Genomic DNA, 25488 nt, shown 5'->3' on the forward strand with positions numbered 1-25488 from the left:
TTGATGATGTCACATTAATAGGATTTCTTTAAACATTTTTTAATTACTGATACATTAAGTAGTTGTGCGTAATTTAATAAAGGAATGCGAATTTTATAGCAATATTGCACATTTTAATAATTAATGAATAATTAAAACATTGTAAAATACCAATGAAAATGTGCAGAGAATAGAATACATTACCGTTCAAAACATATTTAATTCAAATGTATTTATATTTTCCGCAATATGTCAAGCAACATACTGTATCGCCTAAAACGTATGGGTTTTAGTTTGTTATTTGATTTTTGTGTTTTTTTATTTTATTTTTATTTTTATGCTGCTGTTTGTTGATTTCTTTGATAATTTTTACTGTACTATGGACCATGCTTTGTGGCTGAAATACAGTTTTATGATGATGTCACATTAATTTAACTTTTTAAAAAATACTTTAATTTCTGATAAATTAAGTAGTTGGTCTTAATTAAATTAGGAGAATATACATTTTATAGCAATATTGCACATTTTACTAATTAATAATTAATGAATGTAACTGATAATGCCCAGTTGGTGTTCAAGTGGGTGGTGTGAGTCAAAAAGTAGGTATTGATCGGTGTGTGTGGGTTTTCAGCCCGTTTACTCCAATGTGGAAGTTACCGTCCAAAAAAGGCAACTGACTGTCTCGATCTGATCAATCTAAGTCTAAGACTAGATGTGACCAATCTAAGTCTAAGACTAGATGTGACCAAATCTAAGTCTAAGATTAGATGTGACCATATCTAATCTAAGACTAGCTGTGACCAATCTAAATCTAAGACTAGCTGTGACCAATCTAAGTCTAAGACTAGCTGTGACCAATCTAAGTCTAAGACTGGATGTGACCAATTTAAGTCTAAGACTGGATGTGACCAATCTGAGTCTAAGACTAGATGTGACCACTATAAATCTATGACCGGATTTGTCCAATCTAAGTCTAAGACTAAATGTGACCAATCTAAGACTAGATCTAACCAATCTAAGTCTAACACTAGATCTGACCAATGCAAGTCTAATACTAAATGTGACCATTCTAAGTCTAAGACTAGACGTGACCAATCTAAGTCTAAGAGTAGATGTGACCAATCGAAATCTAAGACTAGATGTGACCAATCTAAGTCTAAGACTAGATGTGACCAATCTAAGTCTAAGACTAGACGTGACCAACCTAAGTCTATGACTAGATGTGACCAATCTAAGTCTAAGACTATATGTGACCAATCTAAGTCTATGACTAGATGTGACCAATCTAAGTCTAAGACTAGACGTGACCAACCTAAGTCTAAGACTAGACGTGACCAATCTAAGTCTATGACTAGATGTGACCAATCTAAGTCTATGAGCATGAACTGATGAAGTCTACTTGGATGAGAGGCCAAACATCTTCTAAGACAAACCAAACAATGCTAACATTGAAGGAAAAACCTAAAAGCTAATTCTAATCTTAAATATCGTAAAGTACATTATTTCTATTGCACTTCAAGTTAAATTTACCATGGTTACACAGGTTAGAATAAAACATTTGGCTTTTTAAAGCTTTGCTACTTTGACTCATGGTACCGTTGAAATACCCAGATGGCAGTGGGAGTACAAAGATGATTGCCGTAACTAAACCGTATCAACTCGGCATCCATGCCCACATATGCGGCCCCTTCCAAGGTTTTGTCATTGACGATAAAGTTCGCAACTTTTGGTCGCTGATAAAAAAAGCCTTGCCTGTACCGGAAGTAGTGTGACGTCGTAGGTTGAAGGGCTCCTCACATTCCCCATTGTTTACACCAGCAGTGAGAGCGATTCGGACCGAGAAAGCGACGATTACCCCATTAATTTGAGCGAGGATGAAAGATTTGTGGATGAGGAACGTGAGAGTGAAGGACTAGAGTGCAGTGCAGGACGTATCTTTTTTCGCTCTGACCGTAACTTAGGTACAAGGGCTCATTGGATTCCACACTTTCTCCTTTTTCTATGGTGGATCATGGATTTGTATTTCAAACCACCTCGGATACTATATCCTCTTGAAAATGAGAGTCGAGAACGCGAAATGGACATTCACAGTGACTTTTATCTCCACGACAATACATCGGCGAAGCACTTTAGCTTTGGAGCTAACGTGATAGCATCGTGCTTAAATGCAGATAGAAACAAAAGAAATAAGCCCCTGACTGAAAGGATAGACAGAAGATCAACAATACTACCAAACTCTGGACCTGTAACCACACGGTTAATGCTGTACCGCCTGGCGAAGCCTAGCAATGCTGTTGCTAACGACGCCATTGAAGCTAACTTAGCTACGGGACCTCGACAGAGCTATGCTAAAAACATTAGCTCTCCACCTACGCCAGCCCTCATCTGCTCATCAACACCCAAGCTCACCTGCGTTCCAGCGATCGACGGCGCGACGAAGGACTTCACCCGATAATCAATGCGGTCGGCGGCTAGCGTCGGATAGCGCGTCTGCTATCCAAGTCAAAGTCCTCCTGGTTGTGTTGCTGCAGCCAGCCGCTAATACACAGATCCCACCTACAGCTTTCTTCTCTGCAGTCTCCATTGTTCATTAAACAAATTGAAAAAGATTCACCAACACAGATGTCCAGAGTACTGTGGAATTTTGTGATGAAAACAGAACTGTTTGTATTGGGATACAATGGTGTACCTATATTTCCGCTTCAACCATTGACGTCACGCGCAAACGTCATCATACCTAGACGTTTTCAGCCGGAAGTTTCCCGGGAAATTTAAAATTGCACTTTATAAGTTAAAGGCCTACTGAAATGAAATTTTTTTATTTAAACGGGGATAGCAGATCTATTCTATGTGTCATACTTGATCATTTCGCGATATTGCCATATTTTTGCTGAAAGGATTTAGAATAGAAAAACGACGATAAAGATAGCAACTTTTGGTATCTGACAAAAAAAAGCCTTGCCCCTACCGGAAGTAGCGTGACGTGGACAATTGAACATATCCGCAAAGCTCCCTATTGTTTGCAATGATGGCCGCCAGATCTGAGAGCGATTCTGACCGAGATAGCGACGATTTCTCCATTAATTTGAGCGAGGATGAAAGATTTGTGGATGAGGAAAGTGCAAGTGAAGGACTAGTGGGGAGTGGAAGCGATTCAGATAGGGAAGAAGCTGTGGGAGGGATAGAGCCATATCGCTTTGAACCCGACGCTGATGAAGACGGTCAGGAGGACGCTGCTGCTATTGATGCTGGAGGAGCACACGACATAGATCGCCTTGAGAATACAGAATGGTAATATGTTATTTATTTATAGACTAGTTTTAGTTTGTGGCCTAGTCTTGCACTGTTACTGTTAGTGTTACAACTTACACCCCAGGCCTATCTATACACTAAGTATCTATCATTGACACAATGTGTTACTGTTAGTGTTACAACTTACACCCCAGGCCTATCTATACACTAAGTATCTATCATTGACACAATGTGTTACTGTTAGTGTTACAACTTACACCCCAGGCCTATCTATACACTAAGTATCTATCATTGACACAATGTCAAACCTAATTAATTACCCATTATTTCTATGGGCCACAGCTCCATATACCGGCAATACTAAAAATATGCATGCAGATTAATAAGATCCACAACAAGACAATGATAATATTAATTATTCCACATGTTTGCAGATTGCAGGTGTCAATAATATGAATTGATTTACAAATATTATGAACATTTCTATTTCCAGGTGTACATGTCAAAACTGTGTGAACATGGAGACAGTGGCTGAGTGTGTCTGCTGTAGTGAAATAGAGGCAGTGACCAGAACGATGGAGGAGGAGGGGGTGAAGACGTGCATCATAGACCACCATGGCTTTCCATCTGTGTGTCTGGATGAATGGGTGCTGCAGACAGCGTATAACGCCTACAAACAGCAATATGGCATGCTGCAGCAACAGCAAAATGAGTGAGGCACTAATAAGTTTAAATAATTCTTTATTCTATCAACCTTTGGAAGATAAGTCAGAATGAGCACTTTCTTATCTTATTCTTATTCTGTGAAATGTACTGTGCTACAATGCACATGACATTATATATCATAGAAGTATTACATAGATGGACCGTAGATGTCAACAATATTTACAATTTACTGCAACAGTAAATGACAAATGAATAGAATGCATGACAATGTCTTTTGAATCTCAGAGAACAGTGAGTCACTGTGTATCCATGTCCGGATAATAACAGCTGCCATCATTTGCTACTTGCAGGCGGAGACGACACACAGCCTATCGACAGTTTGTCCGCTTCTGCTGGGGATATCTGGGAAAGGACATAAGGGTGGTACTACCAGCTTGTGTAGTACATAAGATTAGGACAACATTCCCATCGATGGACTACACGGGGTTCCAAGACGTGCAGTGACTGCAACAGAATCTACATGGCCACTGTACTTAATCAATAAAATCAATCAATCAATCAATCAGTCAATCAATCAATGTTTATTTATATAGCACTAAATCACAAATGTCTCAAAGGGCTGTACAAGCCACAACGACATCCTCGGTACAGAGCCCACACACGGGCAAGGAAAACTCACCCCAGTAGGACGTCGATGTGAATGACTATGAGAAACCTTGGAGAGGACCGCATATGTGGGTAACCCCCCCCCTCTAGGGGAGACCGAAAGCAATGGATGTCGAGTGGGTCTAACATATTAGTGAGGGTCCAGTGGAGCCAGCAGGAGGCCACCCCGAGCGGAGACGGGTCAGCAGCGCAGATGTCCCCAACCGATGCACAGGCGAGCGGTATACCCCGGGTCCCAACTCTGGACAGCCAGCACTTTATCCATGGTCACCGGAATAACCCCTCCACGTGGGGGGGGGGGGCAGAGGAGAAAAGAAAAGAAACGGCAGATCAACTGGTCTAAAAAGGGGGTCTATTTAAAGGCTAGAGTATACAAATGAGTTTTAAGATGGGACTTAAATGCTTCTACTGAGGTAGCATCTCTAACTGTTACCGGGAGGGCATTTCACACTTACCGAAGCGACTCCTGTGCTTGGCGATGGCTTCCTCCTTGTCTGGCTTCTCCAGTTCATCGCAGAGGAAGGGAGGCACATCCACAGTGACGCTGAGTGGTGTTCTCTCGTCAGGGGTCTGTCTGCAGCCAGCAACAACCTCCCTGATCAAGTCATCTACGTAGCCTGCAAAATACAATTGTACATGTTCCTGCTCACAACATAATATACTCATGGAGAGTGAAACTTGACAGTATTATTATCATGATACAAAGTGTCAAGTGTTTACATGTTTTGTGTCCTCTACACTTACGGTATGTTGGCTCTGTCGCGATTTTCTTGACCACATGGCCCCCTGCTTTATACTTCGGGTAGCGTACTGCATAGCGCTCAGCACCCGCTTGTGTAGTGGCTATAGGGCGGCTCGAATTTTCGTTCCAGTGCAGCCCAGCAAGCAGGTTCCTAGGTGTGGTAACAGAATAATGTAATAATTAGTACTAAAGTATGGCACACACTAGTGACACTTAGATTAGTGTGGAAACATACCTGCACAGCATTCCGATGTATGAGAAGACATACATTTTCGGTGCGAACTGTATAAGATAAAAGACACTTTATTCAGTCATGCGTCCATACAATGTGTGTGTAAATTTATAAATTGTTTGTAAATTTGAATACAAATGTTTGTGTATTAAACTGTTAATAGTCAGCTATTAAAGCTTGATCTCCTGCAGTAATGAAGCTGTTTTGTTTTCAATGTTAACACCACGCCAGAATTGTTTGCAATCTTTCTCACCAAGATGCCAGCCACTATGTTGGACCTCCAACATTCTCTTGCTTACACTGACTGTATCAAGGCTTCATTTAGTATGCTCTAGTATTTTGCTCCCTGGCCACCAAAGTCCTAGTGGCAGGTGGTAACCACCGACACCACCTACAGGCGATCAGTCTAATTCTCACCTGTATGATAAGGCTATGGAACGCCTCCACCTTGGAAGTCTGGTGTTCACCCGACAGCATGGCGATATCTTTTAGCAGGGACTTGTTGTTGACCACCTCCTCCAGTTTCACTGCTGAGCGTGAACCTAAACATAAATTTAAAATAGAACAACGTTTCTACAAAAATGTTCCAGTCAACTTAAACTGGTTATTTACTTACAAGTTTATCTGAATTTTTTGACTTTCAAAAGATGTGCAGGAAAATACTGCTAGTCCCTCACTGCTTTCGGGCAACTTATTTGCCTACTCACTTTGTTTGAGCCATTTCTTTTGCCGTTGCAGTTGTCCATGAGTACAAATTGGGAAGAGGTCGCCATGGTCCTTGTGGATGTTCTGAATGTGTCGCTCCACAGACTTCCACTTGGCAACCAGAAGTTCCCCCTCTCCAGGCGGTGTAGACACTGCTGCCCAGTAGAGGTGGTTGATTATACTTTGCACCCAGGGCTTCAGGTCTTCACAGTCCTTATGCTTGGCGATGGCCTTCAGTTTCTTTCCGATGGCTACAAACAGAAAAAAACAGAAATTTGTGGATTAAATACAATATCGCATTCATCTGATCACTGATATGTACACACTACTTCACAACTTGTCATGCATACAAATAATCCAACTAACATTTTGCAACATGCCAGATGTCATAGCAGTGCCGTGTATTGGGCATGTTTTCACGAATCCATTTAGCGATCTGTCTGTGTCGGTCTGTCACCAGCACCCCGACATCCAGGTCCCAGCTGATCAGCAGTTCCACCATCCTCTTCAGTCCTTCCATCTCCATATGGTAGCTGCCAAGACATTCGTTGCTCTGAAATATATATAACAGAAAAGGAATGAGCAAAGAAAAAAATGAAAAAGGGGCTTAGTATACATTGAAATGGTTAATGTTATTAGACAAATTTACTAGGATAATTCTGGAAAATCCCTTATCTGCTTATTGTGTTACTAGTGTTTTAGTGAGATTATATGGTCGTACCTGTACAACCTGAAGGTCGAGAACCACATTGGCCACAAGCTCCATTGTGGTGTAGGTACCGAACTTGGCGCTGTGTCCCGGACTGTCTGCTCGCCCATCACCACCAAGGACGAGGGGTCGGCCTTCCACCTGCAGCATGGTGAGGTGCGTCCGTTGCTGTTCCTCCCACACCTTTTTGATGGCTGGCTGCAGGATGAGCTCCTGGTGGTTGAAAAATGTCCTCTTCACATACGTGACCACTCCGATGCTGTTCAGCACTTGCAACACCTTGCCAGAAGATGCCCCAGCGAAGAGGATGCCAGCAGACAGCAGGATGTTGCCCGCGGCATAAGGGCCAATGTTTGGCTGGCTGCTCCAACTACTCCTCTGGTCACATGATGCACATTGAAGAGTCATGGTCAGCTGTGTACCGTTCGAATCCCAAGAAGGGCTTATGTCCTGGCTGCCACAGACTGGACAGTGACACCACTTGACGAGACTCTGGAGGCACGACTCAAAGATGATGTACTTCGGTTCCTTGTGGCAGCCCTCTTCACGCATCTGGTGAGTACATGGGCGATCTGGCGACCCGTCAGATTGACACGGATCCGATGTCGTTGACTCACTCGGCACATAGCTGTCATCGGAAGAACCACCAACAAAAGGCGCAGTGGGACTTGATGCTGGTCCTTCATCAAACCATGCAGGAGGTGGTCGTAGCTTGGCTTGCATTCCAGACACACCTGGAGCTGCTATGTTAGTCTGCATCTCGGGGCTGTCAGATGGAGCTGCTACACTTGACAATGGGACTTCACTAACCCTGGCCGGCCGAGCTCTAACCCTCTCGAGGATCTCTGGGGTCACCTGGTGTCCTAGCAATAAAATCAAGCACAAGTTGTTTTATATAATCTGTTAAAATTAAACTAGAATCACATAATAATTATTGTCTTTGAATCACCTAATTTATCTGTCTACTCTACTCTGCACAGGCAGCGTGCAATGTGTACTGTGATGTGCAGAATCATGTTCGTCACCGAAATAGACATACCCTTTGATCTATGATGTATTTTCCCTGTTTGGGTGCTCTTGCTACTGGTCATTGCTGTTGGTGCTGTCCCAATCGGTACCCAGTCCGTCTGGCATCCTTGTTCTCTTGTATTTCCCTGGAAATGGAGAAACAGCTACATGTAATATGGATACCTCATTTACATTAATTATGAATACTTTTGGATTGGGCTTGAACTGTAATCCATTTGAACATTGATTAGGAAAACAAATCGAACCTGATCTTGATCGCCCTCCTCATCAGGCAAATCTAGTGCCATTGCCATTGGTTCATCCACCGCATCCGCCACTGATGCCGTAGTCGTACTGTCCATGATCTGATCTATTGTCTGTAAATGTACAAATGTACAATACTTTATATTATTGTCTATTGTAATCTATTGACAGTATTGACACTATTGACAGTAATGTCAGTAAATGTACGATACTTTATACTGCAGAAGAACTTGACTAGAACTTGAAGCAATAATTATATGTAGACTATTTTATTGTTAATTTATTTCATTGTTCATGGAGTAGTCCAGTGGTTCTCAAATGGGGGTACGCATACCCTTGGGGATACTTGAAGGTATGCCAAGGGGTACGAGAGATTTTTTTTAAATATTATAAAAATAGCAACAATTCAAAAATCCTTTATAAATATATTTATTGAATAATACTTCAACAAAATAAATGTTTAGAATTAAGTTCATGAATCCAGATGGATCTCTATTACAATCCCCAAAGAGGGCACTTTAAGTTGATGATTACTTCTATGTGTACAAAATATTATTTATAATTGAATCACTTGTTTATTTTTCAACAAGTTTTTAGTTATTTTTATATCTTTTTTTCCAAATAGTTCAAGAAAGACCACTACAAATTAGCAATATCTTGCACTGTTATACAATTTAATAAATCAGAAACTGATGACATAGTGCTGTATTTTTTTTCTTTTTTTCAACCAAAAATGCTTTGCTCTGATTAGGGGGTACTTGAATTAAAAAAATGTTCACAGGGGAAAATCACTGAAAAAAGGTTGAGAACCACTGGAGTAGTCTATGACTGTGTGTGTTAGTTTTGGTTGATTGATTGAGACTTTTATTAGTAGGTTGCACAGTGAAGTACATATTCCGTACAATTGACCACTAAATGGTAACACCCCAATAAGTTTTTCAACTTGTTTAAGTCGGGGTCCACTTAAATTGATTCATGATACAGATATATACTATCATATATATACTATCATCATAATACAGTCATCACACAAGATAATCACATTGAATTATTTACATTATTTACAATCCGGGGTGTGGAGGTGGGGGGGTTTCAACAATTGAGAACAAAGAAATGGATATTGGAACAGTGTAGTCTGACTATGAAAACTGGATATCAAGATTCTTACCCTCTTCCTTTCCCTTTTGGCAAATGCAGACCTCATGTGCCCAGTCTGTCCGCTTGTGGAGGGGGTCGGGTGCTCCGGACTTGTCCGTGGTCTATCGAAAATAGTTGGCTTCGCACCTTTCTTCAGCACGAGTCGACGAGTGCTGATTCCCATTTCTGCCATTCGCAAGGGACCCTCTTCGAAACATGATCTTTCGAAATGTTCGCTGCATAATACACTGTACTTCGTATGTGTCGTCCAATCCAACCGTGTTCGCTTGACTTCTTTGTTCCATAGTAAAGCTTGGCCGCCATCTTTTGGGAAAAGAAACAATGAAACACCGGTTGTGTTTTGGTTTGTGTTGCTACATCCAGCAGCAACACACCGCTTCCCTACAACTCTCTTTTTTGCAGTCTCCATTGTTAATTGAACAAATTTCCAAAAGATTCACCAACACAGATGTCCTGAATACTGTGGAAATTAGCGATTAAAACAGAGCTGTTTAAATTGGGAGGGACCTATTCCAAGATGACGCGTTCAACTGCCTTCGTCACGCGCATACGTCATCATACCGCGACGTTTCAGCCGGATATTTCCCGGGAAATTTTAAATGTCACTTTATAAGTTAACCCGGCCGTATTGGCATGTGTTGCAATGTTAAGATTTCATCATTGATATATAAACTATCAGACTGCGTGGTCGGTAGTAGTGGGTTTCAGTAGGCCTTTAAGTTGGCATGTGTTGCAATGTTAAGATTTCATCATTGATATATAAACTATCAGACTGCGTGGTCGGTAGTAGTGGGTTTCAGTAGGCCTTTAAAGAATGCCTCTGATTAGTGCTTGAGAAACAGGTGAGCGTCCCGAACACCAATCAGAGGCAGGTGAAAATAATAAGTAACCACGGCAACCAAAACAAACGCAATGGTACACAAAACAGGAACTGAGGGAGTCCAAAACTAACAGAAAATAACAAAACATGATCCAGACCACGGATCATGACAGGGCCTCCCCCTTTAGGACAGATTCCAGATGTCCAAAAAAACAAGCAGGGTAAGAGTCACGGGAGGGCAGAGGGAGGACTTGGCGGTGGGTCGCCAGACCAAGTGTCCCCGCAACCAGCGAGGGAGAGTCAGGTGGCGGCGACGTGTTGAACGCCGCTGCACTTGGCGAGGCGGGCGACCACGGAAAGGCCACGAATGTGGCCGACGAGGAGGTGGGCGTGAGTGACGCCAGAATCTCAGCAGCCTATGAGTTTTGCGACCAATCCGTGGGCGTCCATGAATTGGCCCTCCAGAGGGCCACATGCAGGCGTCTGATGGCTGCTTGCGCAGCCGGCCAGCCGGAGGTCGCGGAAGCCATGACGCTGGCGACGAGGAGGGTGGCACCTCAGGAGCTTGAGCGGCCGGCGAAGGAGCAGCCGTGGAGCAGGAACCGGAACTGGAGCTTGCATCGGCGCTGGTACAGGAAATGGAACAGGAGCTCGAGTTCGCCTCGGCGCAGGTACAGGAACTTAAACTGGAACTCGAGTTTGCCTTGGAGCTGCGGTGACAGGAGCTCGCCTTGGAGCGGCGGCAACAAGAGCTCGGCGAGAAGCAGCGACTGGTGCTCGCCGAGGAGCAGCGACTGGTGCTCGCCGAGGAGCAGCGACTGGTGCTTGCCGAGGAGCAGCGAATGATGCTTGCCGAGGAGCAGCAGTTTCAGGTGCTAGCCTTGGAGCAGCAGTTTCAGGTGCTAGCCTTGGAGCAGCAGTTTCAGGTGCTAGCCTTGGAGCAGGTTCAGATGCTAGCCTTGGAGCAGCAGGTTCAGATGCTAGCCTTGGAACAGCAGGTTCAGATGCTAGCCTTGGAGCGGCAGGTTCAGATGGCGGAGAGGATGGCGTCTTCAGGACCACCTGGGCTGAGGTTAGACTTGACCTTGGCGGAGGTGGCCGAGCTGGGGGTTGCGGCTTGGCATGCCGATGGACTGGTGGTGGTGGACGGGCTTGAGTCTTGGGGGGCGGAGCTTGAAAATTAGAAGGTGACTGGGACTGACTAGACGTAAATTAAAAATAAAAATGTCCTGATAATATTTTATTCTGGAATCAAGGTCTATAGGGGGCGGCTGACAGAGGGAGACAGAAGGCAGAAAAAGAAAATCCTGGTCCTTGTCTTCCCTAGATGACGCCGGCGGAGTGATGTCATCGGAGCTTGAGTGCATTCGTTCGACCGACCATGCAGTGAAATGTTTGGCAAAGTGATGAATTGGATTACCAAACAAAGGAAAAGTCAAAGCAGGTTGTGGCGTGCTGCATTCCGGAGGAGGAGATTGCTGATTGGCGCGTCTCTGCGGCGAGCCGAATCCTTTCTGACGTCCGCTGCAAGGGAACTGAATGCTGGCTTCTTTGTTACGGTTGGGTTGCAGCTTGCTGGGAGGTTCGTTCCCCCGGGATGCAAACGGACCACTTCGGACAGGACTTGCAGGCAGGAGCATGATTTATTCTTGAGAAATCAAGGAGTTACAAAAAACAGAAAACAAGCCGACGGAAAAATGTGCCGATCGCACTGGAAGCTAAGGCTACCACTTAGCATAGACTGAAGACAAGTAATACTCACGTAACAGGCGCATGAAGCAAACAAAGAAGCCAGGCCGACTGACTGGCAAAGGCCTCTTAATGCCTCTGATTAGTGCTCGAGAAACAGGTGAGCATCCCGAACACCAATCAGAGGCAGGTGAAAATAATAAGTAACCATGGCAACAAAACATGATCCGGACCACGGATCATGACACATACAGCAATGTTAATATTTGGTTACATGTCCCTTGGCAAGTTTCACTGCAATAAGGTGCTTTTGGTAGCCATCCACAAGCTTCTGGCAAGCTTCTGCTTGAATTTTTGACCACTCCTCTTGACAAAATTGGGGCAATTCAGCTAAATTTGTTGGTTTTCTGACATGGACTTGTTTCTTCAGCATTGTCCACACGTTTAAGTCAGGACTTTGGGAAGGCCATTCCAAAACCTTAATTCTAGCCTGAATTAGCCATTCTTTTACCACTTTTGACGTGTGTTTGGGGTCATTGCCCTGTTGGATCACCCAACTGCGTCCAAGACCCAACCTCTGGGCTGATGATTTGAGGTTGTCCTGAAGAATTTGGAGGTAATCCTCCTTTTTCATTGTCCCATCTACTCTCTGTAAAGCACTAGTTTCATTGGCAGCAAAACAGGCCCAGAGCATAATACTACCACCTCCACGCTTGACAGTAGGAATGGTGTTCTTGGGATTAAAGGCCTCACCTTTTCTCTTTAAAACATATTGCTGGGTATTGTGGCCAAACAGCAACATTTTTGTTTCATCTGACATCACATGGACAAAGATAAGACCTTCTGGAGGAAAGTTCTGTGGTAAGATGAAACAAAAATTGAGCTGTTTGGCCACGTGTGGACAATGCTGAAGAAACAAGTCCATGTCAGAAAACCAACACATTTAGCTGAACTGCACCAATTTGGTCAAGAGGAGTGGTCCAAAATTCAACTAGAAGCTTGCCAGAAGCTTGTAGATGGCTACCAAAAGCACCTTATTGCAGTGAAACTTGCCAAGGGACATGTAAACAAACATTAACATTGCTGTATGTATAATTTTGACCCAGCAGATTTGGTCACATTTTCAGTAGACCCATAATAAATTCATAAAAGAACCAAACTTCATGAATGTTTTTTGTTACCAACAAGTATGTGCTCCAATCACTCTATCACAAAAAAATAAGAGTTGTAGAAATGATTGGAAACTCAAGACAGCCATGACATTATGTTCTTTACAAGTGTATGTAAACTTTTGACCACGACTGTATATACTTACATCTAAGGCTGCAGCTAACGATTCTTTTTCTATCGATTAATCTATAGATAATTTTTTCGATTAATCGGTTAATCTATAGATTTTTTTTTCCGATTAATCTATAGATTATTTTTCCTTTTACCGATTTTTTTTTAATTCAAAATGAAGATGAAAAAATAAATGTAGGCCAGTTTTTTCAAAAGGCATGGCTTTTATTTACAAAAAAAAAGAAGTATGGCCACTCAGTCAACATTGACAACAACATGACTAAATATTCTGTAACAATGTAAACATTTAACATTTTTAACATTTAACAAAATTAAAAGTAGCTTATTTGCTTTTTAATGTGCAAATATAAAAGTCAACATCCAGTGCAAATCTTAATATTCTGCAATAGTATAAGCATTTCAAAAGTAAAAGTATTGCTTATTTTGCTTTAAAATGTGCAAAAATAAAGATAAACATCTAATACAAAAAAGTGCAAAACGAAATATTCTGTAACAACAGTGTAAACATTTCAACAAAAGTGAAAGTATTGCTTATTTGCTAAAATGTGCAAAAATAAAGATAAACATCCAATACAAAAACGTGCCAATCTAAATATTCTGGAGCACTGTAAACATTAAGTATTGCTTTTAAAATGTGCAAAATAAACATCCAGTCCAACACAGTACACAATAACCAATTCTACTCATTCCAGTGAGTGACTAACAGTCGTAATGAAGAAAGGTTAGCATGTCTACATGCTCTGGTTCTTTTCATGTTTACAATATTCCCAGCAGCTGAAAATAGCAAACAGAAGGGGTCGATGTGGCTGGAACTAAAAGGTAATTAGCCTTCACCTCAAGCCAGGACTGCGAGTGAGCTGAGCTCCAGTTTATATTCCTAGAAGGTCAACGGGCTCATAGTGATGTTACTAGTAGTTGACTGGGAGGTGTTTATTATCATTTGGGGAGAGTCCGCTGCCTGTTGCTCACCTGCTAAACACGTATCTGCTCCACGCTGAAGCGCTGACTACATGCGCTCTGAATACGCACTGCTGATTGGCTGATAATGCTTTGTGTGTACCAATCAGATGGTTGTGTGGGTGGGACAATGCTGCGTGCTGAGACAGAGGCAGAAGGAGCAAAGCAGCTTGTTAAGACTTTAGCTTTAGCTTAGAAACTCGTTCGGTACACCCCCGTACCGAACCGAAAGCCCCGTACCGAAACGGTTCAATACAAAACACGTACCGTTACACCCCTAGCAGATACAAATGACACATTCATGTTTTTGTGTAATGATGACAACGTATGCTCACGCGGACGATTGACTAGTTGATGGTTGATGGTTTTCTTTTCAAATGTTCGTTCATAGCCGTTGTGCTGCTATGATAGGCCATTTCCGCTCGACACAGTGTGCATACAACAACATTATTAGGCCGTTTATCGAAATACTCCCACACTTTTGACGACTTTTGGCGTGATTTTTCCCCCTCGCTCGCACCGCTCGCATCGTCTGCTTTGATCGTCTGCTTTGCGCTTCGCCATGACGGTAGTGTGACGTAAATATGCGACGCGTCGACGCACAAAAACGGCGTCGACGTATTTACGTAACCGATGACGTCGACGCGTCGTTTCAGCCTTACTTACATCATGTATATAAAACCCTAATGGAGGTGTTTGGACGTTTTTTAGGGGCTCTATAGGCAGAATTGAACAGCTCCCATAAGCTCCATTGTAAGCAGACTTTTGATCAAATTTAATATTTAGAATGCTTTTGTCATGTCTTTTATAATTATTGTGAACAATAGGCAACATTCCCCCCAAAAAGTGCAGTTCCCTTTTAAGGGCTATATAGATAAACTTTGATTGATAACCTTTGATTTTGGTAGGCTGACTAGTTTAATGGTATGATGATGCCACATTCATGGTAAGACACTCATGTACCAGCAGCATGTAAATGTACTAAGTTACATGTACTGGTGGTATGGTATTGTATATCAAATAAAGTGGTAACTTATATTAGACAGGTCTACGCTTGGCAGTGCAGTAAATGCTTATTATATGTAGTATCGTTATAGCTGGTGTTTCATACTAGACCTGATCTTCAGGGGTTTTTAAAATCCCCTGAAGAGCAGAGAAACCTGCAAAACAGGCTTGTAGGGATGAAATAGCCTCTGTGTTTTTTCCTGACCTAACGTATATTCCGCCCTACCCCGCTTTTGAGCACTGTATAATGGATAAACCACAGAAACCTCGACTATATATATGTATGTGTATATATATATATATATATATATATATATATATATATATATATATATATATATATATATATATATATATATATATATATATATATATATATATATATATATATATATATATATATATATATATACATACAATTTTTCGCCGGACCTGATGGAATTGAAGTGAAGTGAATCATATTTATATAGCGCTTTTCTTTAGTGACTCAAAGCGCTTTACACCTGCAAAAATTGTTGAGCTTTCATGCATGTTAAAGACCTAAAGTGATAGGATAATTATGGACAAAGCAATTTCAATAGGGCCTAATAAATAATAATACATTTTAAATTTTTTAACACCATTCTCAGGAACACAATACACAAAACACTTTAACCCACAAAACAAAAATGAATAAAACAATATGTACTGATTTTTTTTTAATCAAAATGAAGAAGTCACAATTAAAGGCTACAATGAGCACATTGAAGCGTGATACTGCATGATACTGATAAAGCATGATCCTCAGGAGCACACGTGGCCCGCCCCCAGGGAGAGCCGCCCCACTATTTGAGAAGGACTGCCTTCAGTGAACCCTTTTTTAGAAAGAAGAATGGTTTGGGCCACATAGATGGGTTGTCGGCATGGTAACCCTGGCTTTTGATAAGTCACAGTTACGTACAGTATTTGCTCACTTTTTGTACTCCAGCAGATATTTTCATTGAGGTGTGAGGCGTGTGTGTGTGTGTGTGTGTGTGTGTGTGTGTGTGTGTGTGTGTGTGTGTGTGTGTGTGTGTGTGTGTGTGTGTGTGTGTGTGTGTGTGTGTGTGTGTGTGTGTGTGTGTGTGTGTGTGTGCGTGTGTGAACACTTCATATTCCTGAGGCCTCGATGTTTCCTTTGACTTACATTTACAATCTTCACACTTGTATGTGATCATGATGGACCTTATTAAAGTTATTGTTATGTAAAGAACTCATGACAATACATAGAACTACTGACATATTTCTAGTACTTATTGGCATTGCTTTCTTTCCTAAATGGTAGAAGTTAGGAGTATAAAAAAACAACAACAAAACCAAATAGTTGTTTGTCAATCGTTTAAACAATTAATATTATAGCACACTACAGTACAGCACACCAGGAAATAAATGCATACTTAATGACAACATTAAAATACAATAGCGTAGTAGACCTAAGTATTCATTAAGTACCACCATAATGACAACATTAAAATACAGTAGCGTAGTAGACCTAAGTATTCATTAAGTCCCACCACAATGACAACATTAAAATACAGTAGCGTAGTAGACCTCTAAGTATTAGTTAAGTCCCACCATAATGAAAACATTAAAATACAGTAGTGTAGTAGACCTAAGTATTAGTTAAGTACCACCATAATCACAACGTTAAATACAGTAGTGTAGTACACCTAAGCATTCATTAAGTACCACCATAATGACAACATTAAAACACAGTAGTGTAGTAGACCTAAGTATTCATTAAGTACCACCATAATGACAACATTAAAATACAGTAGTGTAGTAGACCTAAGTATTTATTAAGTACCACCCTAAAATACAGTATACAATAAGTCTAAGTATTCATTAAAAACAAGGCAGAGGTTTTGTTTAACAATATTTTGGGCCACTGTAACATTATATACAGTTTGAACAGTAACACTGTGTTTTTACTTTTACTCTTTTACATAGTGTTTCATTCCCATCGCTACATGTAGAGTATTGACATCATCATAGTATTACATGTTTTAGTATTGTCACTCTCTCACACACTCACCAACTATGCTTGCATTGGAAGTAGCATTGAAAAATATTTAGGAAATAAATCATAAGTTACCCAGTTACTCAGTGCTTGAGTAGTTTGTTTTTTTACCAAATAGTTACTCTTACTTAAATATTTGGATGACTACTTGAAGGGTCTGTTTGCAACATTTACACAGGGCGCCAACTTTCCAATATATTTTACGTACTATATCCTGTTCTCTCACGGCTTCTCCTACGAAATGACATTATTACGTTCATACGTAACACATGTAAGCGCATTAGATTCAGGTGTTGTTAGCTAATAATAGCAATTTGGATAGCTAGCGTTAGCTGTCATTGAATGTATATTTTATCATAACAACAACATGACTACAAATTGTCCGTTGCTTCTCCTGGACTGCTTTTGTACGTGTACCGCCGTAAACACCAATCATTTGGGCCAGTAAACATCTTTGATACACACACTTTGTAATTGTGAAAAATATAGACAATTGTCAAACAAATGTGTTCTGTTGAACCACTAATGGTAACATAAGCTAGCAGGTGGTATTCTTGTTGTATTTTTTGTAGGAATGTCCGATAATATCGGGCTGCCGATATTATCGGCCGATAAATGCTTTAAAATGTAATATCGGAAATTATCGGTATCGGTTTCTAAAAGTAAAATGTATGACGTTTTATAACGCCGCTGTGTACACGTACGTAGGGAGAGGTACAGAGTGCCAATAAACCTTAAAGGCCTACTGAAACCCACTACTACCGACCACGCAGTCTGATAGTTTATATATCAATGATGAAATCTTAACATTGCAACACATGCCAATACGGCCGGGTTAACTTATAAAGTGCAATTTTAAATTTCCCGCTAAACTTCCGGTTGAAAACTCCTTTGGATGATGACGTATGCGCGTGACGTAGCCAGTGAAACAGAAGTATGGCTCCCCCATTGAAGCTAATACAAAATAGCTCTGTTTTCATCTCATTATTCCACAGTATTCTGGACATCTGTGTTGGTGAATCTGTTGCAATTTGTTTATTGCATTATGGAGAAAGAAGCTGAGCAAGCAAAGAAGAAAGTTGTCGGTGCGAAGCTGAGTATTTTGCGAGGGAAGTCAGCAACACAACACAGCCGGCGTTTCATTGTTTAAATTCCCGAAAGATGCAGTCAAGATCGAAGAACTCGGACAACAGAGACTCTTACCAGGAGGACTTTGACTTCGATACACAGACGCCTGTAGAGAACTGGGACAACACAGACTCTTACTAGGATTACTTTGATTTGGATACACAGACGCAGACGCGGTACCGTGAGTACGCAGCTGCGCTTCCAAACATTTGATCGCTTGCCCGTACGTGCGTGTCACGTACGTAACTTTGGTTAAATATATAAGCTTTATGAACCTTGGGTTAGGTGAACGGTCCTTTGGGCTGAGTGATTGTGTGGGTTGTGCAGGTGTTTGAATTGTATTGGCGGGTTATATGGACGGGAGCTAGTAGCTAGGAGCTAGGAGCTAGCATAACAAACACCTAGGTGTTTTTATGCGGGATTCATTTGTGGCATATTAAATATAAGCCTGGTTGTGTTGTGGCTAATAGAGTATATATATGTCTTGTGTTTATTTACTGTTGTAGTCATTCCCAGCTGAATATCAGGTCCCACCCGTATCTCACAGCATCTTCCCTATCTGAATCGCTTCCACTCCCCACTAGTCCTTCACTTGCACTTTCCTCATCCACAAATCTTTCATCTTCGCTCAAATTAATGGGGAAATTGTCACTTTCTCGGTCCGAATCGCTCTCACTTCTGGCCCCCATCACTGTAAACAATAGGGAACTTTGCGGAAATGTTCAACTGACTACGTCACGCTACTTCCGGTAGGGGCAAGGCTTTTTTTGTCAGATACCAAAAGTTGCGATCTTTATCGTCCTTGTTCTCACTAAATCCTTTCAGCGAAAATATGGCAATATCGCGAAATGATCAAGTATGACACATAGAATAGATCTGCTATCCCCGTTTAAATTTAAAAAATTAATTTCAGTAGGCCTTTAAAGACATTTCCTTTGCGTGCGTGCCGTCTGAGTCACATAATATCTACCGGCTGTTCTCATCACGAATTAATGCAAGGCATACTGTAGTGGATTGTCCGAAGCTTAAACAGGCAACAAAAGTAGTTTAGTACAACAAATGTATTTACCCATTATCAGAAGTGCAGGTTGAATTAAGTTGGCCGTGCAGACAGACCACATGTTACTCCGGAGTAAACAAGACACACACAAGCCAAAATCACTGTCGAGTTCCGGTCTTCTGCCATTTTTTATATGTCTCTTGTGCGTCATTGTTTGTTATCTAATGCGTCAATGTCTTTTGGTTATCCCTATCTGTTCCATAACAACTCGAATCCTTTAAACAGTCAACACATTCTGTAGACAGGTTGGCACGACTTAATATTCACTTTTGTCCCACTGGCACAGAATAGAAGAGAAATTAAATGAGCGTACATTCTTATTAGACATGCATTATAGGTCAAAGGTCAGAAATTCTACTACAATACTTGGTCAACAGCCATACAGGTCACACTGAGGGTAGCCGTATAAACAAGTTTAACACTGTTACAAATATGCGCCACACTGTGAACCCACACCAAACAAGAATGACAAACACATTCCGGGAGAACATCCGCACCGTAACACAACAGAACAAATACTCAGAATCCCCTGCAGTACTAACTCTTCCGGGACGCTACAATATAAACCCCGCCCACCTCAACCTCCTCATAGTCTCTCTCAGGGAGAGCATTTCCCAAATTCCAAGCTGCTGTTTGGATAGATGGATAGATAGTACTTTATTGATTCCTTCAGGAGAGTTCCCTCAGGAAAATTACAATTCCAGCAGCAGTGTAAAGAATTGAGATCGAATTTAAAAAGTAAAAAGTAAATAATGGGGGTATAAATGGAAACAGAATAGAAACATATTACAATAACAATAAAAATAAAAAGCAACAATGAGAATAAAATATAACCGTAAAGTAAGAATATAACAAAAGAAACTAGAAAGTAGTGACCATGTTATGAAAAATTATTGCACTGTTATTGTTTTGAGGCATGTTTAAAAAATAATGCACTTTTTGACTTCAATAATAAATATGGCAGTGCCATGTTGGCATTTTTTTCCATAACTTGAGTTGATTTATTTTGGAAAACCTTGTTACATTGTTTAATGCATCCAGCGGGGCATCACAACAAAATTAGGCATAATAACGTGTAGGGGTGTGGGAAAAAATCTATTCGAATTCGAATCGTGATTCTCACGTGTGCGATTCAGAATCGATTCTCATTTTAAAAAAATCTATTTTTTGTATTTTTTATTTTTTTATTATAATTATTATTTTTTTTAATTGATCAATCCAACAAAACAATACACAGCAATACCATAACAATGCAATCCAATTCCAAAACCAAACCCGACCCAGCAACACTCAGAACTGCATTAAACAGAGCAATTGAGAGGAGACACAAACACAACACAGAACAAACCAAAAGTAGTGAAACAAAAATGAATATTATCAACAACAGTATCAATATTAGTTATAATTTCAACATAGCAGTGATTAAAAATCCTTCATTGACATTATCATTAGACATTTCTAAAAAAAAAAAAAAAAAAGAACAATAGTGACACAGTGGCTTACACTTGCATCGCATCTCATAAGCTTGACAAAACACTGTGTCCAATATTTTCACAAAGATAAAATAAGTCATATTTTTGGTTCATTTAATAGTTAAAACAAATTTACATTATTGCAATCAGTTGATAAAACATTGTCCTTTACAATTATAAAAGCTTTTTACAAAAATCTACTACTCTGCTTGCATGTCAGCAGACTGGGGTAGATCCGGCTGAAATCCTATGTATTGAATGAAAAGAGAATAGTTTTGAATCGGGAAAAAATTGTTTTTGAATCGAGAATCGTGTTGAATTGAAAAAAAAATCGATTTTGAATCGAATCGTGACCTCAAGAATCGATTTTGAATCGAATCGTGGGACACCCAAAGATTCACAGCCCTAATAATGTGTTCATTCCACGACTGTATATATCGGTATCGGTTGATATCGGTATTGGTAATTAAGAGTTGGACAATATCGGAATATCGGATATCGGTAAAAAAGCCATTATCGGACATCTCAAATTTTTTGCTTTGAAAAATGTAACTGTGAGGAAGTTGCAAACAGCACCTTCATTGTAAATGGTAAATGGGTTATACTTGTATAGCGCTTTTCTACCTTCAAGGTACTCAAAACGCTTTGACACTATTTCCACATTCACCCATTCACACACACACATTCACACACTGATGGTGGGAGCTGCCATGCAAGGCCCTAACCACAACCTATCAGGAGCAAGGGTGAAGTGTGTTGCTCAAGGACACAACGGACGTGACTAGGTTCGTAGAAGGTGGGGATCAAACCAGGAACCCTCAGGTTGCTAGCACGGCCACTCTCCCAACTGAGCCACGCCGTCCCTTTAAGTAACATTTTTGGTTTCTCTACTCACCTCTGATTGAGACTCAGAAATGTTATAATAAAACAAGATAATAAGCTAATTTTTTTTATGTTGCAACTATTTTTTTAAATTTTATTATCAAAAACATTTAATATAATTACCACACACAAAAGTACCGAAAATTAGTACCATTGAGTACCGGCATTGATTTTCAGGAACCGGGAATCAGTACCGTATCGGTTCAAATGTAAACGGTACCCATCTCTAGGTGGAAAGACATTAAATGACATCAAATATTCACTATTTAGTTTGTTACATGCTGTAAAAGTAGTCAGTGACATGTCGTTTGTGTAGTTATTAATGCTAATGCAACTCTGAATCTGATGCGTTTATGTTGTCAGCGTGAGATAATCACTGACATTTATGATTTATATATTGTTATTTACTGATAAACACGGACAGTTATGATTCATATATTGTTATTTACAGATTAAATGGACCATAAGGTATCGCCTGACCGTGAATTCATCATGGACGGCGTGGCGAAGTTGATAGAGTGGCTGTGCCAGCAATCGGAGGGTTGCTGGTTACTGGGGTTCAATCCCCACCTTCTACCATTCTAGTCACGTCCGTTGTGTCCTTGGGCAAGACACTTCACCCTTGCCCCTGATGGCTGCTGGTTAGCGCCTTGCATGGCAGCTCCCGCCATGAGTGTGTGAATGTGTGTGTGAATGGGTGAATGTGGAAATACTGTCAAAGCGCTTTGAGTACCTTGAAGGTAGAAAAGCGCTATACAAGTATAACCCATTTATCATTTATTTACTGAGAGGACGACTTTCCAACTGTTGGAAACGCTAGACAAAAGCCTAAAGATTTATGTTTAATGAGGTACACTTTGTATTTAAATCATATTGTGTTGTATATTATTGCTTTGTATTTCATTTACTTACACTATAGTAAAATAACTAATATTATCTGTTTATTTACACGGTATCTGTGTAGAAATATACTGTACCATGACCTTGTGTGTCAGCGTGTCTGTGATCTCTTCTCCTTTTGTTTTTCTCAGGTTTGGGGATCTGCCAGGGCAGGGTCCCTGCCAATGAGGCGGGTAGTTCCTCAGGGTGGGGTTGGGTTCATGGGGGCCCGGTTGCTTGTGGGGCCGGGCGGTCCTTCCGTCTGGTTGCAGGAAGTCTCCGGGCCTTTCCGGGTCTCCCGTCTTTCTGCCCGCTTGGGGCGTGGTCTCTCGCTGGCTTGGGGGCTGGCTGTCCTCTGCTTCTTCCGTGACTTGTCCTCTGCTGACCGCGTCTGTCTAAGGCCTGCTGCTGGCCCTGCTGGCCGGCACGGTGGGCAAGGTTCTGGGGGTCCTGTCGCTGGCTGGCCTGACTGTGTTAGGCCGGCGGTCCCTTGTTCCCTGGGCACCACAGCTGCTGTTTTGGGTTGGGCTCTCGTACTTTGGCTCCCGCACACACTGGGAGACAAATATTTTGTACATACAAACACACATACATACGCACGTACACGCAATTATTCATACATATATACATACATACGTACATTCATTCATACATACATACACGCACACATTGGTACTTACCCACATACATAGGTACATACGCTCCCACATACGTACATACACAAATACAGTACCTACATACACACGCACGGTACATACATCCACCATGTACAAACATACATATACACATACTGTACATCCACACACACGTTCACTGTACAAACATACCTATACACATACTGTAAACATACATTCACTGTACAAACATACATATACACATACTGTACACATACATACATGTACTCATGCATATAATCACGTTTCATCAAACATATATTAACGTTGTTGCCCTATGGGAAACTGGGTAACACATGGCACACCCATAAAACTTAACCTATTGTTTGTCACGACGCAGAGTCGAACCCGCGTTTCCTCTGCAACTGGAGCTGCCGGCGCCTCCGCTGACAGCGCGCTCAGACACGGCCCTGCTCGTGCTGAGCGCAGCACGCCCACGCAGCAACAATAATCAACACACCTGGACTTGATGAAGGGGGGCGGCATAAAGACCAGCGGACGTGAGGAACCTTTGCCAGAACGTCGCTAACCTTCCCGTAAGCATCACGTCTGGCATTCCCTTCTCCCGTGATTTCCTCGCCTTTGCTTTGCTCCATCTCCGTGTCTCCCTGGTTCATGTCCTTTTGTGTTTTCACAGTGACTCCCCTGTCCTCCGTGATCGTGCCTTGTTACTCGACACCCATCCGGATTCCTGACTGCCCTCCTCGATCCACGACCTCCCTGCTCGGACCCAGACCTCGCTGCCTTGCTCCTGCCCACGACCTCTTGCCTGTCCACGAACTGCCTCTTCGCCTTTCCCCCTTGGAATTTCGACGAAAGATACAACCAACACTCACAGATAACAGCCCTTGGTAACATTTACATTATTAATTTTACACATAATCGACACTCACTCACTTTGAGTAGCATACACACGCCACGTATTCATCAAAGGTTTAAAATAAACCTTGTAAACCGCAGTTCTGCCCTGGTTGTCGCCTCCTTCCCTTCTCTGAACATAACAGTACATTTTGGCCAACAACATGCCAGAACCAGGAGACAACGGCAAGCTCCAGCCCCGGACATCCAGATCTTCCGACCTGGCTATCCTTAGCTCCGTCGTTAGCGAACATCAGGTTCGGTTTATTGCCCTTGAGGACAATCTAGAGAGAGCCTTTACCAGACTATATTCCAGGCTGGACAACATGTGCCCTGGGGCCAGTTCAGGACCTGTGGTACCTCCGCTTGCTTCTCCAGTCCGGGGACCCAAACACAGCATTTTGGAACAAGAGCCCAGGATTGCCAGCCCTAGACCCTTTGAGGGGGACTTTGAACTATGTAGAGGGTTTTTGGTACAATGTGACCTCATTTTTCGTCAGCAGCCCTCCCGCTATTCCTCCGAAGGCGCCAAGATTGCATTTATTTTTTCCTTGCTTTCCGGCCCGGCTCTCAAGTGGGCTACTGTTGCAGTCGACAGGACCATGGGGCTCAACTCCGACTATTCTGCGTTCCGTGCAGAATTTCGGGCTGTTTTTGATCACCCCAAGGATGGGGGGGAACGCAGCCGGACGTCTGCACTCCATCTCGCAGGGTTCACGCTCCGTGGCAGCCTACACCCTAGAGTTCCGTACCTTGCCGGCAGACAGCGGTTGGGATGACCGGGCGCTCTAAAGCGCATTCTGTCGTGGCCTTTCTGAGGAAATTAAGGACGGTTTACTGAGAGACAGACCCACTTCCTGCAAAGACCTCATCGAACTGGCCCTCCAATTTGACATACGACTTTGTGAACGAGCAGCAGAGCGAGGCCAGAGAGTTGCCTCTAGGAACCAGACTGCCGTTCCACAACTACTACAATGGCAACCCCGGAGCCCATGCAGTTGGGAAGGACACAGTTGCCCATTGAGGAAAGGGAGAGGAGGTACAGGCAACGCCTCTGCCTCTACTGCGGTCTTGCCGGACACGTCCGATATAATTGTCCGGCGAGACCAAAAGATCAGGCTCACCAGCAGAGGAGATCCTGGTGAGCCATACTTTATTTCCCCGTAAAGAATAAAACCCTGACATACTGCTACCCACTACTTTGGCCTGGGACAAGAGGAGCATTCAAGTGAAGGCATTTGTGGAGTCTGGAGCTGACGAGAGTCTGTTGGACTTCGTGTTCGCCCGGCAGATGGGCATTCCCCTGATATCCCTGGATAAGACACTGCCTGCACAGGCCCTAG

At 42.0% G+C, this 25488-nt stretch overlaps 2 protein-coding genes across 2 annotated transcripts; one reads left to right on the top strand and one right to left on the bottom strand.

Annotated features, from left to right (window-relative positions):
* The first annotated feature begins 2787 nt into the window (after nucleotides 1–2787).
* On the top strand, nucleotides 2788–5432 carry LOC133652353 (uncharacterized). The gene is made up of 3 exons (XM_062051008.1): nucleotides 2788–3270; nucleotides 3725–3943; nucleotides 4248–5432. Exons 1-3 carry the CDS (start codon nucleotides 3005–3007, stop codon nucleotides 4399–4401), a joined length of 639 nt encoding a protein of 212 aa, XP_061906992.1. The 5' UTR covers nucleotides 2788–3004; the 3' UTR covers nucleotides 4402–5432.
* Nucleotides 4459–9700, bottom strand: LOC133652349 (uncharacterized). The gene is made up of 10 exons (XM_062050993.1): nucleotides 9392–9700; nucleotides 8226–8336; nucleotides 7991–8105; nucleotides 6964–7814; nucleotides 6609–6795; nucleotides 6245–6493; nucleotides 5955–6079; nucleotides 5541–5587; nucleotides 5308–5456; nucleotides 4459–5180 (listed from the first exon to the last, which is right to left on the bottom strand). Exons 1-10 carry the CDS (start codon nucleotides 9551–9553, stop codon nucleotides 4993–4995), a joined length of 2184 nt encoding a protein of 727 aa, XP_061906977.1. The 5' UTR covers nucleotides 9554–9700; the 3' UTR covers nucleotides 4459–4992.
* Nucleotides 9701–25488: the final 15788 nt, after the last annotated feature.

The sequence above is a fragment of the Entelurus aequoreus genome, linkage group LG06 (assembly GCF_033978785.1).
Source record: "Entelurus aequoreus isolate RoL-2023_Sb linkage group LG06, RoL_Eaeq_v1.1, whole genome shotgun sequence".
Lineage (NCBI taxonomy): Eukaryota > Metazoa > Chordata > Actinopteri > Syngnathiformes > Syngnathidae > Entelurus > Entelurus aequoreus.